The 16,650-nt window shown below is 54.7% G+C and overlaps 1 protein-coding gene across 1 annotated transcript in view; it reads right to left on the bottom strand.

Annotated features, from left to right (window-relative positions):
• The window catches only part of SKOR1 (SKI family transcriptional corepressor 1), a 13,209-nt gene extending 6,468 nt beyond the window's left edge, over positions 1-6,741 (bottom strand). The window contains 9 exon segments of the mRNA XM_023510008.1: positions 160-388; positions 626-1,316; positions 2,205-2,223; positions 2,226-2,358; positions 2,360-2,452; positions 2,454-2,517; positions 3,120-3,265; positions 5,017-5,136; positions 6,658-6,741. Coding sequence (XP_023365776.1) covers positions 160-388; positions 626-1,316; positions 2,205-2,223; positions 2,226-2,358; positions 2,360-2,452; positions 2,454-2,517; positions 3,120-3,265; positions 5,017-5,136; positions 6,658-6,741 — 1,579 coding nt within the window.
• Positions 6,742-16,650: the final 9,909 nt, after the last annotated feature.

The raw sequence follows: 16,650 nt of genomic DNA, 5'->3' as shown, positions 1-16,650 counted from the left end.
CCACGGCCGCTGCGTCCTTAGCTGCCCCGGAAGGTTGATGCCCCCAGAACATAGCGCCGCTGCCTGGGCCCGCCCCTGCTCCTGGGGGCAAGTGGCCAGTTCCCGGGGCCCCTGCTCCCCCACCGGCACCCGCGCCGCTGCCGCTCCCAGTGCCAGGGCCGCCCTTAGGCTCTCCTGCACCTAACACCGGGTCGTCCTTTTTGGGGCATAGGCCGAAGGCGGTGGGGAAACCGTAGGGATGCGGAAAAAGCGGCGGGGGCAGCTTTTGCAAGAGGCCAAAGCCTTTGCTGGGCACTGGGATCACCGGGTAGCTGCGCACACCAGCACCGCCACCAGGCCCTCCAGGACCCGCTGGGCCGCTAGCTCCAGTCGCGAGGCCAAGTCCCCGCTGTGGATGGGGAGGAGGAGGTCCCGGAGGACCGGCAGCCTCATCTTCACCACAGCGCAGACTTTTGTGGGGCGGCGGGCCTGGGGCCATCTCCGCACCACACCCCGGGCCGCCACCGCCACCGCCGCCTGCACTACCCTTCCCCTGCCCACCCGACCCGCCATTAGAGCCGCCTCCACCGCCTCCTTGCAGCGAGAAGGTCCGTTTGCGCGTCCCGCCATTGAACATGGCCTTGACGTCCTCCCAAGCGTGGCTCAGTTCGTCTGTGGCCGACTTGTCACTGAGTTTGAGGTGACGCCGCCACGAGTTGAAGTTAGCGGCGTCAGGCTGCGTATACTTGGCGTCGGGTGTGCGGTGTGAGTGGAAGATGAACTTGTTAGGCGAGAAGTACATGCTGCAGTAGCCGCACTTGATGCACTTGGCACGAGAGCTGTTATAACGCGCGGGGATGAAGCTACCACGCGAGCCCCACGCACATTCATGCACCACATCGAAAGCGAAGTTCTCGGGCAGCTTGGGGGGCTTGTGCTCACCCAGGAATGACTTGCAGAGACGTTCGGCCTCACGCTTGGTGATCATGCCGCAGCGGCGTGAGGAGATGGGCATAGCCCCGGCCCGACGCAGAATCTCCAGCTGCACCGGCGTGCACTGCACGCACGTGATGCCCAGGGCCACGCGGCGGTTGTGGATCTCATTGTAGCTGTAGTTCTTGAGGAGAGTGTTGGAGATCTGCGCCAGGCACAGGCGCTCCTGACCGTCGATAACCAGCGACACAATGGGCACCCCATACAGCGACGTCTCTCCCACCTGGTTGGGTTTGAGAGCGCTGGAGCCCGAATAGGGCTGCAGCTCCTGCTTGGAGTTGGGCGAAGAACTGCCCTCGCGCCCCGGCCCCAGCTGAGTGGTGAGAGCCTCCATGCCGCCGCTCCTGCGAAATAAAGAAAGCAAAGAGCGGATGAGCCATTTTCAGCACCACCGCCGCTGCGGCTCGGGCCCGCCCAGCGGGGCGCGCCGACTCGGGCGCGCGGGAATACTTGGCAGTGGGGAGTCCAAGCTCATTCACCCCCTGGACAGGCGCCTTTTGTTATTCAGACCCGTGCTGGCGCCAGAACAAAAGCCCCCGGGGTTTGGGGGAGGAAAGGGGGTATTGGAGACCTCTGGAATGCCGGAGCTATTAGGAACCCAATCCTGTTTTCAGATTGGGGAAAAAGTGGGACCCAGAGACGCAGAGTGACTTGCCCAAGGCCACACAGCAAAGCCATTGCCAAATCCAGGCTTTCCAGCGCCCTGTTCCGTGTGCCTTCGGCCACCCTCGCAGCCGGTCCTGCCGGCCAGGGTCTTGAAGCCCGGACTTCGGGGACCCGCCGCCCCTCTGCTCAGTCGCGCATGCACGCGGGCGGCCTGGGGCAGCGCGAGGAGGGGTAGGAAGGCGGGGGAGGGGCGGTCACTGCCCACTCCAGACAGCGGGGGCTGGAGGGGGGCAGGAAGAAGGAGGAGGGACCTAGGTCTGCCTGGGAGGGAGAGAGATCCAGGCAACCGCTGTTCGCGGTGCTGAACCTGACCCTCACCAAGGCGCGCCAGTGCGCACCCAGACCCCGGGCTGCTCCTATTGCACCCAGCTCCGCTCCAAGCCGGTTTCCTGGGACAACAGTGCCACTTTCCACAAACCCGTATTTCTCCTCTCACCGTGGCGTCCCGGTCCGTTGAGCAGAAAGATTCAGGTGGATATATAAACCGTATTCTTTCCAGCCATTCATGGGACCAGGTTTATGCAGTTCCTAACCACATTTTCTGCATATTTAGCTGCCTTTCAGACCAAAGCTGGTTTCCATCGGGTCAGCTCCCGGGACCGAGAGCTTCTCCAGGAAGTTTCTCAGGAACCACTTCTCCCTTGCTTCCAATCGCCCACCCCCTGAGCTTTCCTTCTTCAGATGTGCTTTTCCCACCCAGGCCAAATGAGGGATCCTGGGGCTCTGGACTTCCTTTTGGGGGTGCATCTCCTTTCTGAGTATCCTTCTTGCCCCGTTATTCAGGTTTATACAGGCTAGAAGGAATCCCAACCCGTCTTCAAAGCCACTAAAAGGCTCCAGGCACATAAGTTGCTCCTAGTCCTCGATTTGCTCTCTATCCTAGGCAGAGAGGCAATTGCACAGGGAGGGGGGCCAGGGAGCTGGTGTTTGGCCCCCTTTATGTCGCCTGGCCCAGCCACATGTCGTCAGAGATGCACTCTTCCAACCTGGTCCCTGGCTGCAGGCACTCCTTCTGCTGGGGTAGCCCAAACCTGAGGGGCCCTGCCCTAAACTCAGCCTGAACTGCAAATCCATTTTCAGAGGGGTAGCTCCAGGAGGGCAAAAGATCCGAGTTCAAATGCCTTAGAGGGGAGACTGGAATCTTCTGTCTGTCTCTTTCCCTCTCTTTCCCCGCCTCATTTGTTGATATTATCTGTCCCTGAGCTGTCTGTCTTTGCCAGCTAGCCCTCTTTCTCCCATCTGTCTTCTTACCTTCTTCAAGTATCAAGCTATTATCTGTCTGTTTCATCTTTATCTCTGAAGATCAAACTGAAACAAGTTGACCCTCTGCTCACGTTAAAGTCCCTTATAACATTTTAGGAGGCAAAGCACTGTCCTAACCGTCCTGGCCGAGGGGTCAGCGAGATAAGCCCTGCGCCCTCCGGAGGGCTCTCAGGCCGGCGGCGGGGGAGGCTGGAGAGAGCAAGGCTGTGGGAAAGGACCACGGCTTCTCGGTTTCCCGAAATTGACAAGTGTGCCTGGCCCGCATACAGTGAAGAGAGCGCCCTGAGCCGAGCACATCTTCCCCAGGCTGAGGGTCCTGGGTCCCTGCGGGGTTTTCCCGAGTGAAAGGAGTGGGGTCCAGGCCCTGGAGCCAGAAGAAAGGGGGGGCTCTAGGAAAGGAACAAAATTTGGGGGACGTAAGAAGCGACAAGGGGCAGAAGCCAGAGCAGCTCGGGAAACCATCATCTGCTCCTGGGGCTTGAGAGGTGAGCTTGGGGAGGGCAATGAGGCGGGAGGCGGGCAGCAGTACGAGTGAGGCGGAGGAGTCATTAGGTATAATAATAAAAACAACAGCTATAGAGCCCAAATCAGAACTAAACGAAAAAAAGCTGTACGGGCAGGGTGCAGTGTCGGCGGGCTACCGGACGCGGGTACTCACCGTGCGGCGGCGGCTGGAGCCGGGCGAGCGGTGAGCGGAGGTGCGCGGCGGGCGGAGCAGCGGGCGGGAGTCGGGGATCCGCCGGGCTCTCCGGGTGACGGCGCGGCCCCTCCCCGCGCGCGCGCACAGCCACGCTCCCCGGCTCCCAGCGCTCCCACCCGCGGCCCCTCCTGCTCTCAGCGTGTGCGGGACGCCAGGGCTCCGGGCACCGAGACCTGTGCCCTGAGCCACTGTCCCTGAGGCCGGGGACTGGCCCGAAGAAGAGGCCAAAGCCTGGAGCGCATGGCGCGGTGGCGGGCGCGGTCACAGCCGGAGTGGCGAGGCCGGCGCGGGGCGGGCACGCCTGACAGCTGTAAGCCCGGGCGCCACACCCACCGCCCGCGCAGTCACTCTCTCCCTCCCGCGGTCCGCCCGCCCGCAGGTCATACGCGGCGCCAGCCGCTTCCCTCAGCCCCAAGGCCTTCGCGCCCCAGGTAAGCGGCCGCACACCTGCGTCCTGCGCCCAGCACCTGCGTCCGCGCTGGCCGAGAGGCCAAGAGGGAGGAAGGGCCCGGGGCCGCAAAGTTTGCCTCCAAGAACTAAGTGTGAAAGGGCCAGGGCTCCTCTCCAGGGGGCCAGAATTGGGCTGGGCCAGGGCTGGGTGATGGGACTGAAGGAGGGTTAGAAGGAAGGGACACGAGGAGAGATACCTCACTTTTGGACCACAGACTAGGGCCAGGTTGGTGGATCTGATGGTGGCCTGGGGAACAGTAGGTCACCAGTGGCCAGAACAGGTCCCTGGATGGGAACACCAGGGCTGGCTGACAGAAAGGGGCAGACCGGTCTCTCCCCCCTCCTGACTTAGGTGGGATGCACCTGGACAGATCTAGGGGGGAGGAGGGCGCCTTCCTGCTGCCATCACTTGGCAGGGGACTCAGACTGGGTTTGGGGGGCCCTCAGCTTCGAATGCCTCTCCTCGCCATCACCAAAAGGCCCAGGAGCCAAGTCATCGTTGGTAAAGATCTGAAGCCAACTACTCTCTTAACGCTGCTAACTCAGTTTCCCCGTGGTGCAATATAGCCCCTTGACAATACAGATGCCCCTGGGCTCCTTATTTCTCCCCCAAGCTCCGTTCAATCCCCCCCATCTCTATTCGTCTGTCATCACCATTATTTCCCCCCTCAAACCCCATCGGTCCCCGTCTTCTTCCTCTCAATCTTTGTCTCCACTTCGTCATTGGAGTTACTAGTCTCACCCCCGCCCCTCCTTACCCAGGCGCCCTCCGCCGCTTCCACCTCCCTCCCTGCCCCTGTGGCATTAAGTGTCCTTAATGGACACGTTAATTAAACTGTAATTAATCATACTGTCCAGCCCAAGTTTGAACAATTACCCTAATCAAACAGAAGTTAATAATGGCAGGGATGGCCCGGGGCGCGGCAGGCCGCCCGGGCAGGGGGCGCAGCGGCCACAGCGGCTACCGGCGGTGGCAGCATCCGCGAGCGCAGCCTGTCCTTGGAACCCGGGCGGCGCCATAAATCTTCCGTGGGTTGCGGCTCTGAGTCGCCCTCGCCCCCACCGCCGCCTCCTGTTTCATCTTGCTCTCGGGTATGGGCCCTCTTCCCCCCAGAGCCTCAGCGCCTCTGGGGCTCCTGTCCTCTTCTCTCTGCTGTTTCCCCCTCCTGGCTCACAGAGATCCTGGGAAAGGCCTCTGGAAGCGCATACTGACCGCGCAGGCCTGCCCCCAAGCGAGAAGCGGGACCTGGAGACTCATTTGTTCTCTCTCCCCTACCTGCCAAACGTGTTCTCCTAGGCCCGGAAAATCACTCCCAAGTTTGGGGGATCTGTCTCCTCGGTGGGGTCTCTTCTATATTGGGCTCTTGCTCTCTCACCTCCCTCAGCTCCCGTATTTCTCTCGGACCTTCCTGCCTTTCCCTCTTTTCTTCCAGATATGTCCTGGAGCCTGCTCAGCCCCTCTTTCTTTCTTTACCTCTGACCCCTGCATCCCCGCGTCTTTCCCAGGCTCTGCCTCTGTCCCGCTCCAACTTCGCCGCTCTCTATCCCCCACCCACTTCCCTGAGGGTAGGGGAATAAGAATCTATTTTCCGCCCAGCTCCAGTCCCCACCCACTGGTCCTCCCTCCCTCAGCCCGGGCTCCCTCACCCTATAATTACAATCTCCTTCAGTAATTATTCTTAGCCTCCTAATGATTTTTTAAGGCCTCTCAGAATTCGGTGTGGTGGTGACAAAGACCAAGGAAGCAGGACGCCCCCAGGGTGGTGGGGGTGGCAGTGCAGAGAGGACAGGGCAGGATTCCCCTGGGCAGGGCCTGCCCGTCCTGCCTCTATTGTACGTCCAGAAACAACAACGCCTGTGGGGCCAGCTTCTAGGGCATTCCCTGCAGCCCACCTCGAGGCTCCGGGACCTGTCAGACAAAGGGTCCCACCCAGGGTTACCGCACCAGGGATGGTGCAGTGTCGCCCCTGCGTTGGCGTCCAGCACCAAGTTACGGACAGCTCCCCAAGCCTAGGCCCCGCGCCAGGAGACCCGCCCAGCTTCAGTCACTGGTCTGAGCTGGAGAGTGAAGGCGCCACTCTGAGCCGGTCTCCAGGGCGCAGGTCTTGAGGGTCAGGGCTGGGGCACTGCTCTGGACCAGCGTCTGCTCCGTTAATATCACTGCGGACGAGTTTACGGTTCTCAGAGCTCGTTCTCCCAGGGGCCCTGGGAATAAGTAAGGATCATTTATTCCCATTTTACAGGTAAGAAACTGAGGGTCCAGCAGTGGAAGGAACGCCCCCTCACTAGGTTCCTCGGTCAAGGGACATGAACTGATCTCTAAGAAGTAAACCCAGGCTCCTGGGAGCTGCAGAGAGGGTCTCGCTTAGTGGAGGGAAGGAAGGAGCGCTGCGCTGGGCAGAACGAGAGGTTTTACCGTCACCCCCGCAAGACTTTGGGCAGAGGGAAAAGGCCTAGCAAAGCCAGGACGCTCGCTCAGGTTCAGACGGGCAGTGAGTGGCAGAGCTGGGACCCCGACTAGGGTGGGTGGGACCCCTCTTCCTCAGTGGGAGCTCTGCCTCAACCTAGCTGGAGTCGCTGCCCTTGGCCTCTCTGACCCCCATTACTGGCGGGACTATTTCATCTGCTGGCCGGTGGCACCAGGGGTCAGAGAGTGGACTCGGGATCCGGGACGCGCCTCGGGGTCTCATCTCGTCTTGTCTCCTGGCTCCGCGTCCCCGGCGTCGCGTCCACTCGGGCTCGGCGGGGGCTGGGGCTGGGGCTGGGCGGCCGCGCCTGCTCCACGAGCACATATCTTTTACCAGTTGAATTAACGGCAGTTTTCGTCAGTTAATTAGGTTTAATTTACATAATTAGTACAGTATAAAGAGGATTGGGGATAATCATGGGGTACGTAGCGCTTACTGTGTAAACACGTATTCTGAATTAAAAATCAGATGTAATTAAGGCGCGCAGGCCCTGTTTAGGCAGGGTTTTAATTGTAATGAATTTCTAATTAACACTCAATGATTGCCAAATGCAAAGGGCTGTAAAATTTTCTTGTAGTTTTGCTAATTTATTGTTTACTTAATATCTGGATATTAATCCGACGGCCAGATAGTCCCGAGCCCGGCGCTGCGGCAGAGACCCAGCAGGCGAGGGGCGGGCGGGGCCTGCTGGGCCCCAGCTCGGGAGCGAAGGGAGGTCGCGGGGAAGGCTGGGCGGGAGCCGGGGACAGTGTTCGGAGTTCCCAGTCTACCTGACTCGGGGTGTCGACCAAAGACTGGGACCAGAGAGGGGCTGGCCGTGCAGGAGGCTGTGCCCTGCGTGCGGGTCGGCCGCCCAGACCAAGCTCTTTGAAATCCGAGGTGAGACCAGCGCTCCTCACAGCTGGGGACTCCTGGCTCTGCGGAAAAGCAAAAGCTGGGAGAAAAGTCCTGTCCTTGATGGGCCCAAATTAGGTTCTTCTACTAGCCGCTTGTAAGACCGTGGACTCTGACTCAGCCTCCATATCTGCGTCTGTAAGATGGGCATAGTGACCCTCACCTCGTGGCAGTAAAGGATTGAGTGGGAGTCCCAAGAAAACTGGCCCCAGAGTCCTGTTTGGGGGCTTAAGCTTGAGGGAGGAGCAGAGTCTGAAAGCCTTGGAATGGTTTGAAGGCACTGGGGCCATGCTCTGCCCTTTCAGAGGCTCCCCCGACTCCTGAGGATGCAAGTGAGGCTGGGAGGAACTGAGGTTGGAACCCTGGGTCAGCCTTCTTTGCCCTGAGCAGACTTAGAAGCTCCCACAGCCTGAGCAGAGGTATTAGGGAAACAGGGTGGGTAAGCAGCTCCAGGTGGCCCAGGATTTCCCCATGAGGACCCCCTACCCCAATCTCTAGTTTGAGTCTCTGACCACATTCTGGCCAGCAGGGGTGAGGGGATCCCCTCCTGTCAGTTCGAGCTTAGCCACGACCTTCTTTCCAAGGTCTTCTCAGCAAGAGTGATACTGTGTAAGGACTTGGAAGTCTCCTAACAGCCTAAGGAAACACACCCATAAAACCCATGGGGCATGTGGCTCCCACCTACTGTAATTCTAGCACTCTGGGAGGACAAGGAGGAGGATTGCTGGAGCACTCTAGCCTGGGCAACAGAGTGAGACACTCTCTCACTCTCTCTCTCTCTCTCTATATATATATTTTATAACCCTCATTCCTGTACCTACCCCCAGCCCTAAGCAAGTAGTAATCTACTTTCTATAGATTTGCTTCCTCTGGATATTTTATTTTATTTTTGGAGACAGAGTGTCATTTTGTCACCCTCAGTAGAGTGCCGTGGCATCATGGCTCATAGCAACCTCAAACTCTTGGGCTAAGGCGATTCTCTTATCTCAGCCTCTCAGGTAGCTGGGACTACAGGCACCCAACAGGATGCCTGGCTATTTTTAGAGATAAGGTCTTGCTCTGGCTCAGGCTGGTCTCGAACTCCTGGCCTCAGGCAATCCACCCACCTCAGCCCCCCTTGATGCTAAGATTATAGGCGTGAGCCATGCCTGGCTGGACATTTTATATACATTGAATCATACAACATGTGGTCCTTTTATGAGTGGCTTCTTTTGCTTAGCAAAATGTTTTTTAGGTTTATTCATGTTTGTAACACTTATCAGCATTTCATTCTTTTTTATAGCAAAATAATATTCTGTTATGGGGATATATCACATAGTGTTTATCTCTCATCCATTGGTGGGTATTTAGGTTGTTTCCACTTTTTAGCTATTGTGAGTGATGCTACCATAAACATTTTTATACAACTTTTTGTGTGGCTTCATGTTTTAATCCTCTTGGGTATATACATAAGTGTAGAAGTGCTTGACTGTTTGGTTAACCTTTTAAGGAACCACCAGACTGTTTTTTTTTCCAAAACATTTCACTATTTTACACTCCCATAAGCAAAGTATGAGAGTTCTGATTTTTCCACATCCTCAACAACACTTGTCTTTTTTATTATAGCCATCCTAGTGCATGTGAAATAGTATCTTATTGTGGCTTTGATTTGCATTTCTCTGATAAAATGATGTTGAGCATTTTTTCATGTGCTCATTAGCCATGTGTACATCTTACTTGGGGAAATGTCTATTCAGATCCTTTGGCTGCTTCTTCAACTGGGCTATTTGTAATTTTATTATTGAGTTGTAGGAGTTCTTTGTATATTCTAGATACAAGTCCCTCATCAGATACATGATTTGCCAATATCCTTTCCCATTCTGTGAGTTATCTTTTCCTTTCTTTCTTTCTTTCTTTTTTTTTTTAGAAACAGAGTCTCACTTTGTTGCCCTCAGTAGAGGGCCATGGCGTCATAGCTCACAGCAACCCCTAGGTCTTGGGCTTAGGTAATTCTCTTGCCTCAGCCTCCCAAGTAACTGGGACTACAGGTGCTCACCACAACCCAAGGCTATTTTTTGTTGCAGTTTGGCCGGGCAGGACCGGGTTTGAACCTGCTATCCTCGGTATATGGGGCCGGGGCCCTACTCCCTGAGCCATAGGTTACGCCCATCTTTTTTTTTTTTTGAGACTGAGTCTCAAGTTGTCACCTGGGTTGGAGTGCTGTGGTGTCACAGTTCATAGCAACCAACCTCCAACTCTTGGGCTTCAGTGATTCTCTTGCCTCAGCCTTCCTAGTAGCTAGGACTACCAGTGGCCACCACAATGCCCAGCTTTTTGTTGTTGTTGTTATTGCAGTTGTCATTGTTGTTTAACTGGCCCGGGCTGGGTTTGAACCCACCAGGCCCAGTATATGTGGCTGGCGCCCTACCCCCTGAGCTATGGGCCCCCTGAGTTATCCTTTTCACTTGCAGTCTTAATGACTTCCTTTGAAGCACAAAAGCTTTTAATTTTGGTGACATCCGATCGATCTATTTGTTGCTGCCTGTGCTTTGACATCATACCAAGAAGGCTTTGCTGTGAGGTTTATTCCTATATTTTCTTCTAAGAATTTTATAGTTTTAGGTCTTTAGTTTTGGTCTGTGACCCATTCATTTTGAGTTAACTTTTGAGAGGCAGGGATCTAAACTCATCCTTTGCATGTGGATATCCAGTTGTTCCCGAGTTATTTGTTGAAAGATTTTTCTCTCCCATCATATAGTCTTTGTACTCTGCTGCCTTTTTTCCGGAGAAATAACTATCCTTCCCCAGAGAGATGGTACCAGACTTGCTGGGATTTCAGTGAATAAAAGCATGTGATGCCCCCAAGGCCTCTCTGAAACCTCAGCAGTGCCTAGCACAAGTGCTGGAGATGCTATCAGCTCATCAGATACTTACTCAGCACCTCCTGGGGGCCAGGGGCTGGGGACACAGCAGGGATCAAGGCAAGCTAGTCCTGGCTCTCTGGAGCTCACATTCCAGCAGGGAGATGGGCAAGCAAGATTACAATGATTTCGGCTCGGCGCCTATAGCTCAACGGGCTAAGGCGCCAGCCACGTACACCTAAGGTGGCGGGTTCGAATCCCCAGCCCGGACCCGCCAAAACAACAATGACGGCTGCAACCAAAAAATAGCCGGGCGTTGTGGCGGGCGCCTGTGGTCCCAGCTACTTGGGAGGCGGAGGCAGGAGACTCGCTTGAGCCCAGGAGTTGGAGGTTGCTGTGAGCTGTAATGCCATGGCCCTCTACCCAGGGGGATAGCTTGAGGCTCTGTCTCAAAAAAAAAAAAAAAAAAAAAAAGATTACAATGATTTCAAGTGGTGACATTGCTGTGAAGAAGAAAGCAGAGTAGGGGGGTTGAGAGGGACAGGATTAAGGCTGGGGCTGGCAGTGGTGGTAGGTGAGTCACTTTCACGCTTCTATTTCCACTGGCACTAGCTGAGGGAACTTAAGTCCCCACTGTGTACCAGATGCTGGGCTCTTGGCATCTCTCATTTGGTTCTCCTAAGAATCATAAGATGCCAGCATGCCCATTTCACAGTTGAAGTTGAGGTTCAGAGGTGAAGTGATTTGCTCAAAGCTACACACATGGCCAGGAAGTCCTGGCCATAAGACCCATGCCGAGACCCATCTGAAATGAAAGTGTTTCCTCAGCAATGGCTCCTTCCCTGTGAGAGGCAGGCTGTGTTCTCTGAGGACTCTCACTCCAGTGAGGGAGACAGAACACCCCATAGTCACTCCACCCCTGCTGGCGTTGTAACAGGAGAGTGTGCCACATACATCAGAAGGCAGAGGGTGAAGGGAATTATCAGTGGGTGTGGAGGGGTCAGCATGACCAGTACCTGAGTAGGTATAGTGAGCTGCCATTTGTGTCTGCAGGAGGCTGGGTCGGCTTCTTTTCTAGGGAGGCCTTCTAGGGAGGCAGATGAAGAAGTCACAGGACTTAGGTGGTTGTATGTGGGTATGTTGTGTGTGGCCAGGGGTGTGTGTGGGAACAGGGGGAGAAACCAGTGCTTTAGAAGTGTTCTATGCATATCCATGTCACAGTCAGCAGCAGGGATGATTTAATAATGACAACAACATCCACAGATGTCATTACCCCATTTTACCAGTGGAGAAACTGAGCAACAGAGAGGTTAGACATCCTGCCCAGAGTGACACAGAAAGTCAACAGAAGAACCAAGACTTGAACCCAGATCTGTGTGACTCCAAGCCCACTGCCTTCCCCACAGGATTGCCAAAAAATGATCCTGGAGGCTGTAGGGTGGAAGAGAAGAACTCATTGGGGTGTCAGAAGACACTCATTGAATTCTGTCTTCCCTACTTGCCTTGCTGAGAGACTCTGACCAAGAGATTTAAAATATTAAAAAAAAATTTTTTTAAACTAGGTCATACACGGTGGTTCATACCTATAATCCAAGCACTCTGAGAGGCTGAGGCAGGTAGATCGCCTGAGCTCAGTAGTTTGAGACCAGCCTGAGCAAGAGTAAGATGTAGTCTCTACTAAAACCAGAAAAAACAAAACAAAACAAAACAAAAAACCCAGCCAGGTATTGTGCCTGTAGTCCCAGCTACTCAGGAGGCTGAGGCAAGAGGACTGTTTGAACCAAGGGGTTTGAGGTTGCTGTGAGCTGTGATTCCATAGCACTCTACCCAGGGCGACACAGTAAGACTCTGTCTCAAAAAAAAAAAAATTATTTTTACTACAAAAATACGGGTTCACTGTTACATTTGAAAAATGCAGAATAGCAGAGAGAAAATTAAAGAGCAGTCACAGTGGCTCAGCGCCTATAGCTCAACTGGCTAAGGCGCCAGCCACATACACCTAAGGTGGCGGGTTCGAATCCCCAGCCCGGACCCACCAAACAACAATGACGGCTGCAACCAAAAAATAGCCGGGCGTTGTGGCGGGCGCCTGTGGTCCCAGCTACTTGGGAGGCGGAGGCAGGAGACTCTCTTGAGCCCAGGAGTTGGAGGTTGCTGTGAGCTGTAATGCCACGACACTCTACCCTGGGGGACAGCTTGAGGCTCTGTCTCAAAAAAAAAAATAAAAGAGCAGTCACAGTCCCATCATTCTTATGTCTGTGTGTCTTTTTTTAAGTGGCTTGTTCCAGATGTCTGGGGTCTAGAGAAGCAGGTCACAGAAGTTCTCTGAAACCCCAGCTGCTCCACCTGTCCCTTCAATTATTTACCCCCTATTTCTTTTTTCAGGTTAATGTGAGGGTACAGACTAGGTTACAATGTTTGCATTTGTTCGGTAGAGTCCCTCTTGTAGTTGTGTCCTGCACCCAAGAGGTGTGCCAATACCCTTACGTTGTGCCTGTTAAGTGGGAACACACCAATCCCTCCCTCATCCGCCCTCCCCCAACTTGAGTTGAATTGAGTTTTTCTCTTATGTCGGCGTGTATTAGATTATCTACTGGCTTCATATTAGTATTGAGTACATTGGCATTGGATACTGGCTTTTCCATTCTTGTGATACTTTGCTAAGAAGAATGTGTTTCAACTCCATCCAGGTTAATGCAAAAGATGTAAAGTTTCTGAATAGTATTCCATCATATACACATACCATAGCTTGTTAATCCGTTCCTGGGTTGATGGGCATTTACGTTCTTTCCACATCTTGGTGATTGTAAATTGAGCTGTGATAAATAATCTAGTGCAAAGGTCCTTATGACAAAATGATTTTTTTCTTCTGGGTAGATACCTAGTAATGGGATTGCAGGATCAAATGGGAGGTCTAGTTTGAGTTCTTTTAGGATTCCCCATATTTCTTTGCAAAGAGGCTGTATTAGTTTGCTGTACCACCAACAGTGTAGAAGTGTTCCCTTCTCTCCACATCAGTGCCAGCATCTGCAGCTTTGGGACTTTGGGATGTTTTATGATGTGAGCTGTCGTCACTGGGGTAACCCCTATTTCTTGAGCATCTCCGGAATGCCAGCCCCCCGGCCCACTCCTGCCTTCCTGAGGTACTCAGTGAAATGAGGGAGACAGATGGTTGTGAGGAATCACAAGTATGGCACACTAAGGTCAGGCATTGATGGGGGAGCCCCTGGGGTGACAGGAGCCTGGGCTCCTATAGCCACAAGTGGGCCAGGCAAGGTGGGGTGTTGGAAAAGGCCTCCCCAGAGGAACTGCATTTTGGCCAAGCCTTGGAGCATGAACAGGAATTGGGCAGGAGATAGAGAATAGCGGGGAAAGGTGTCCCAGGCTGAGGGAGCAGCCTGTTCAGTGGCTCAGAGGCAGAGTGCTGAGCCATTAGGGAGCAGTGCCTCTCTCATGGTGAAGGGAACACCAGTGGGAGACAGAGGTGGGGAAGCCCCTGCTGCCCCCACCCCAGGGGAGCTGAGAGACCAAGGGAGACGTGTAGACGCAGTTTGCCAGGCCCAGGTCATATTGCAAGAGAAGTAGGATTCTTTTCTTTCTTAAAACCTTTTCCATACTACACCTTCATTGTTTTCCCCAGTGTATGCTCCATTTCTCTACGTCCCCCTCCCTGAGAGGGAAAAAGATAAAAAGGGCAAAGTCCTAGGAAGGACCAGCAGCACAGTTTGGGTAGATGCTTTTAACTAAGTCTGCGGGCAGGAGAGACTTTTTATCCCTTGCAAGTTAATGCGAACTGTTAGGGAGATAAATAAATGACAGAGCTGCCGATGGACTGTTGGGCTCAAAGGAGGGACATTTGTCTCACTTTAGTAGAAGGACCTGGAGGGCTCAGCCCCATCGACTCGTTCATTGTGCTGTTATCTGCCAGAGAGGTGGTGACACCACAGCAATTAAGACAAACTTTAGTCTATGAGTTCGTGCCTGCAATCTCGCGGGTTCAAAACAAGACAAATGATACCGCCAAGGGAGGAAACAAAGTCTTTTTCAGACTCTGTCCAAAGTCACATCGAATATTTGTGGTTGTTCAGCAGAAAATTTGTCATTATGAGGTCTGGGCGCTGCTGCCTCCACTGCCCCCGCCCAACAGTAGAATCCATTTCAATGGCTCCTGCCAGCCCAGGCTGTCCTTGGGACTCCACCTGGCCTCCCCTAAGGGGCTCGCCTATGCCAGCTCCACCCCACCCTGCCTGCCCCCTCTGGTGAACAGGGACACAATTTCTGCCAAGGAAGGTAGGGGTCGTGACAGAGCCAGCCAGTGCCATAGAGGGCTGGCCTCGCTCCATCCGCTGTGATAGCAGCCAGCACCTGCAGCCCCCTGCCCGGTTCCCCAGCAGAACCCTTTGCACCTCCCTTCTCCCTACAGGGACACACCTCCCACCTTGTACCCTCTGGCACAGCTCCTTAGAGCTAAGAGTGGCCTCAGCCTCCTCCCTACTCTGGATTGAACTGTTTGTTCAGTAGCATGAAGTGGATACACTCAATCACCTTCCTGTGGAAGCTGGGACCTGGTGTGGGGTCTTGGGAGGCTCCCTGACCCCAGGAAACAGACTGCTGCCTTGGCCGCTGTGAGCCCTCAGGGCAGCTCCCTTCTTGCCCTTCTGCCACCTTGCTGGTCACTGCCTCACTTCGAGCCCATGTTCATCTCCCCTGACCCTCCCTATACCTTTCTCACTGACATCTCTGTGACTGAGAACACAGGCTCCCATTCTAATAGGGACCAGACCTGGCTAAGCATGAAGCTCCAAGGGGAATTTGGGCAGCAGACGGTGGGGAGGGGAGGCATCTTTGAGGCAGCATCATGGCCCTTGCGGGCTCCCCATCCATGTGGAGGCAGCTTCTCCCCCTCTGACCAACCCCAAGTGACGGGGGCCTTGGGGAAGCTGCCAGCCTGCATGGCCAGCATCATTTTGATGTTTCACTTGCAGGTCATGCTCTGGCCTTCAGCCCTGAGTGTTCGGAGATCTAGAAGCCTGTGCCTCCCCCAAAGCCTAGTCACCTCTAGCAAAAGTTGCCAAGTCCTTGGCATTGGGGCAAGGCACCCTCAGCTTCCCTCTGCCAGGCTATACCACTTAGCCCACCTTGCACTGGCCTCACTACTCCCCAGATGGGCTGCACCTTGGCTCTGGGTCGCACAACTTTGAACCATAATGCCTGTGTCTAACCACACCAGGAGAAGAAGGTGCCCCCTTTCCTCCCTCTGCTCCCACTGCCTTCTTGGAGTATCTCCAAGCCCTGGGATTCTGTATCCCGTGTTTCCCAAATGGGAAAACCAGACAGAAGCAGGGAAAGGGTGCAGATGTAGCCTCCTTGCCTCCAAGATAGAGCCCTAGACATAGGAGGTGCCGACCTCTCACTGGGACCTGGGGCCCCTGGGAGGGTTCTCCTGCCCCAGAACCACCCCTCTCCAGGCTTCCCGGAAGGTCTCAGAGGCTGCCCCCTATGTGGGCCTTTCTCCAGAAGGCTTAGAGAAAGGCCAGTGGGCATCATTTAGAGTCGGAGACCCGGATAGGACAGTGACAAGCCCTGGTGAGCAGGGGCTGCCCCAAGGGCTTCAGTCTGAAGGCCCCATCCCTCCATCCCACTGTTCCATCCTCTTGCCTTCCCTGACTTTGGAGCATCCTCCATGTGAGCACTGGGTCAGATCCTGGGGTAGAGATGAGTAAGACATCCTTCCCTTTGAGGGGCCCACAGTCTGTCCCTAGAAGGGAAGAAAGAAGCTGCCAAGAGCAGGTGTCATCTGAGAGGGGCCTGAAAAGAACAGGAATTCGCAGCATGGAGAGGCTGAGGGGTGGGTGGGGTGCTTTCCAGAAGGGAGAGCTCATTCCGGCCCAGTGTGTTCTGGGTCTCACCCCTTCCCCGACCTCTGAGGGCAAAGGCAGCTTGGCTTCAGGCTGCCAAGGGTGACTGGAGGGATGACAGATCTTAAACTGGCCCAAGAGGGCCCTGCCTCCAGCCAGAGGGGTCTTTGCAGGAGAACCTGTGGGGTCACCCAGCTCCCCATCTTCCTGACTTCAAACCAGAGAGGAACTTACAGATTGGGGGTTGTTCCAAAGCAGAAGTCTCAACCTGGAGTCACGGTGAGGGGACTGTAGGGGCTCCCTGACCCCTGGAGGTGTGAGCAGAACTGGTGTGTGTGCACACAGTTCTTGGGATGCTCACAGGGCCCGTGGTCCCACATGGTGAGAACTCTGCTCTAGAACTGTGGGGCTGGGAGGAGCTCCAGGACTCAGCATGCTCAGATGAGGAAACTGAGGCTCAGATAGGAGACATGCTAAGGTCACCCTGGAAGTTAGTCTTCAGGTGCAGGGCTTCACTGCTCTGTCTAGAGCCGTGGTTC

The sequence above is a fragment of the Otolemur garnettii genome, unplaced genomic scaffold (genome assembly GCF_000181295.1).
Source record: "Otolemur garnettii isolate 467f Iridium unplaced genomic scaffold, OtoGar3 scaffold00011, whole genome shotgun sequence".
Taxonomy (NCBI): Eukaryota; Metazoa; Chordata; class Mammalia; order Primates; family Galagidae; genus Otolemur; species Otolemur garnettii.
Note: the sequence above shows the minus strand (reverse complement) of the source record. Positions and strands in the feature narration are given on the sequence as shown.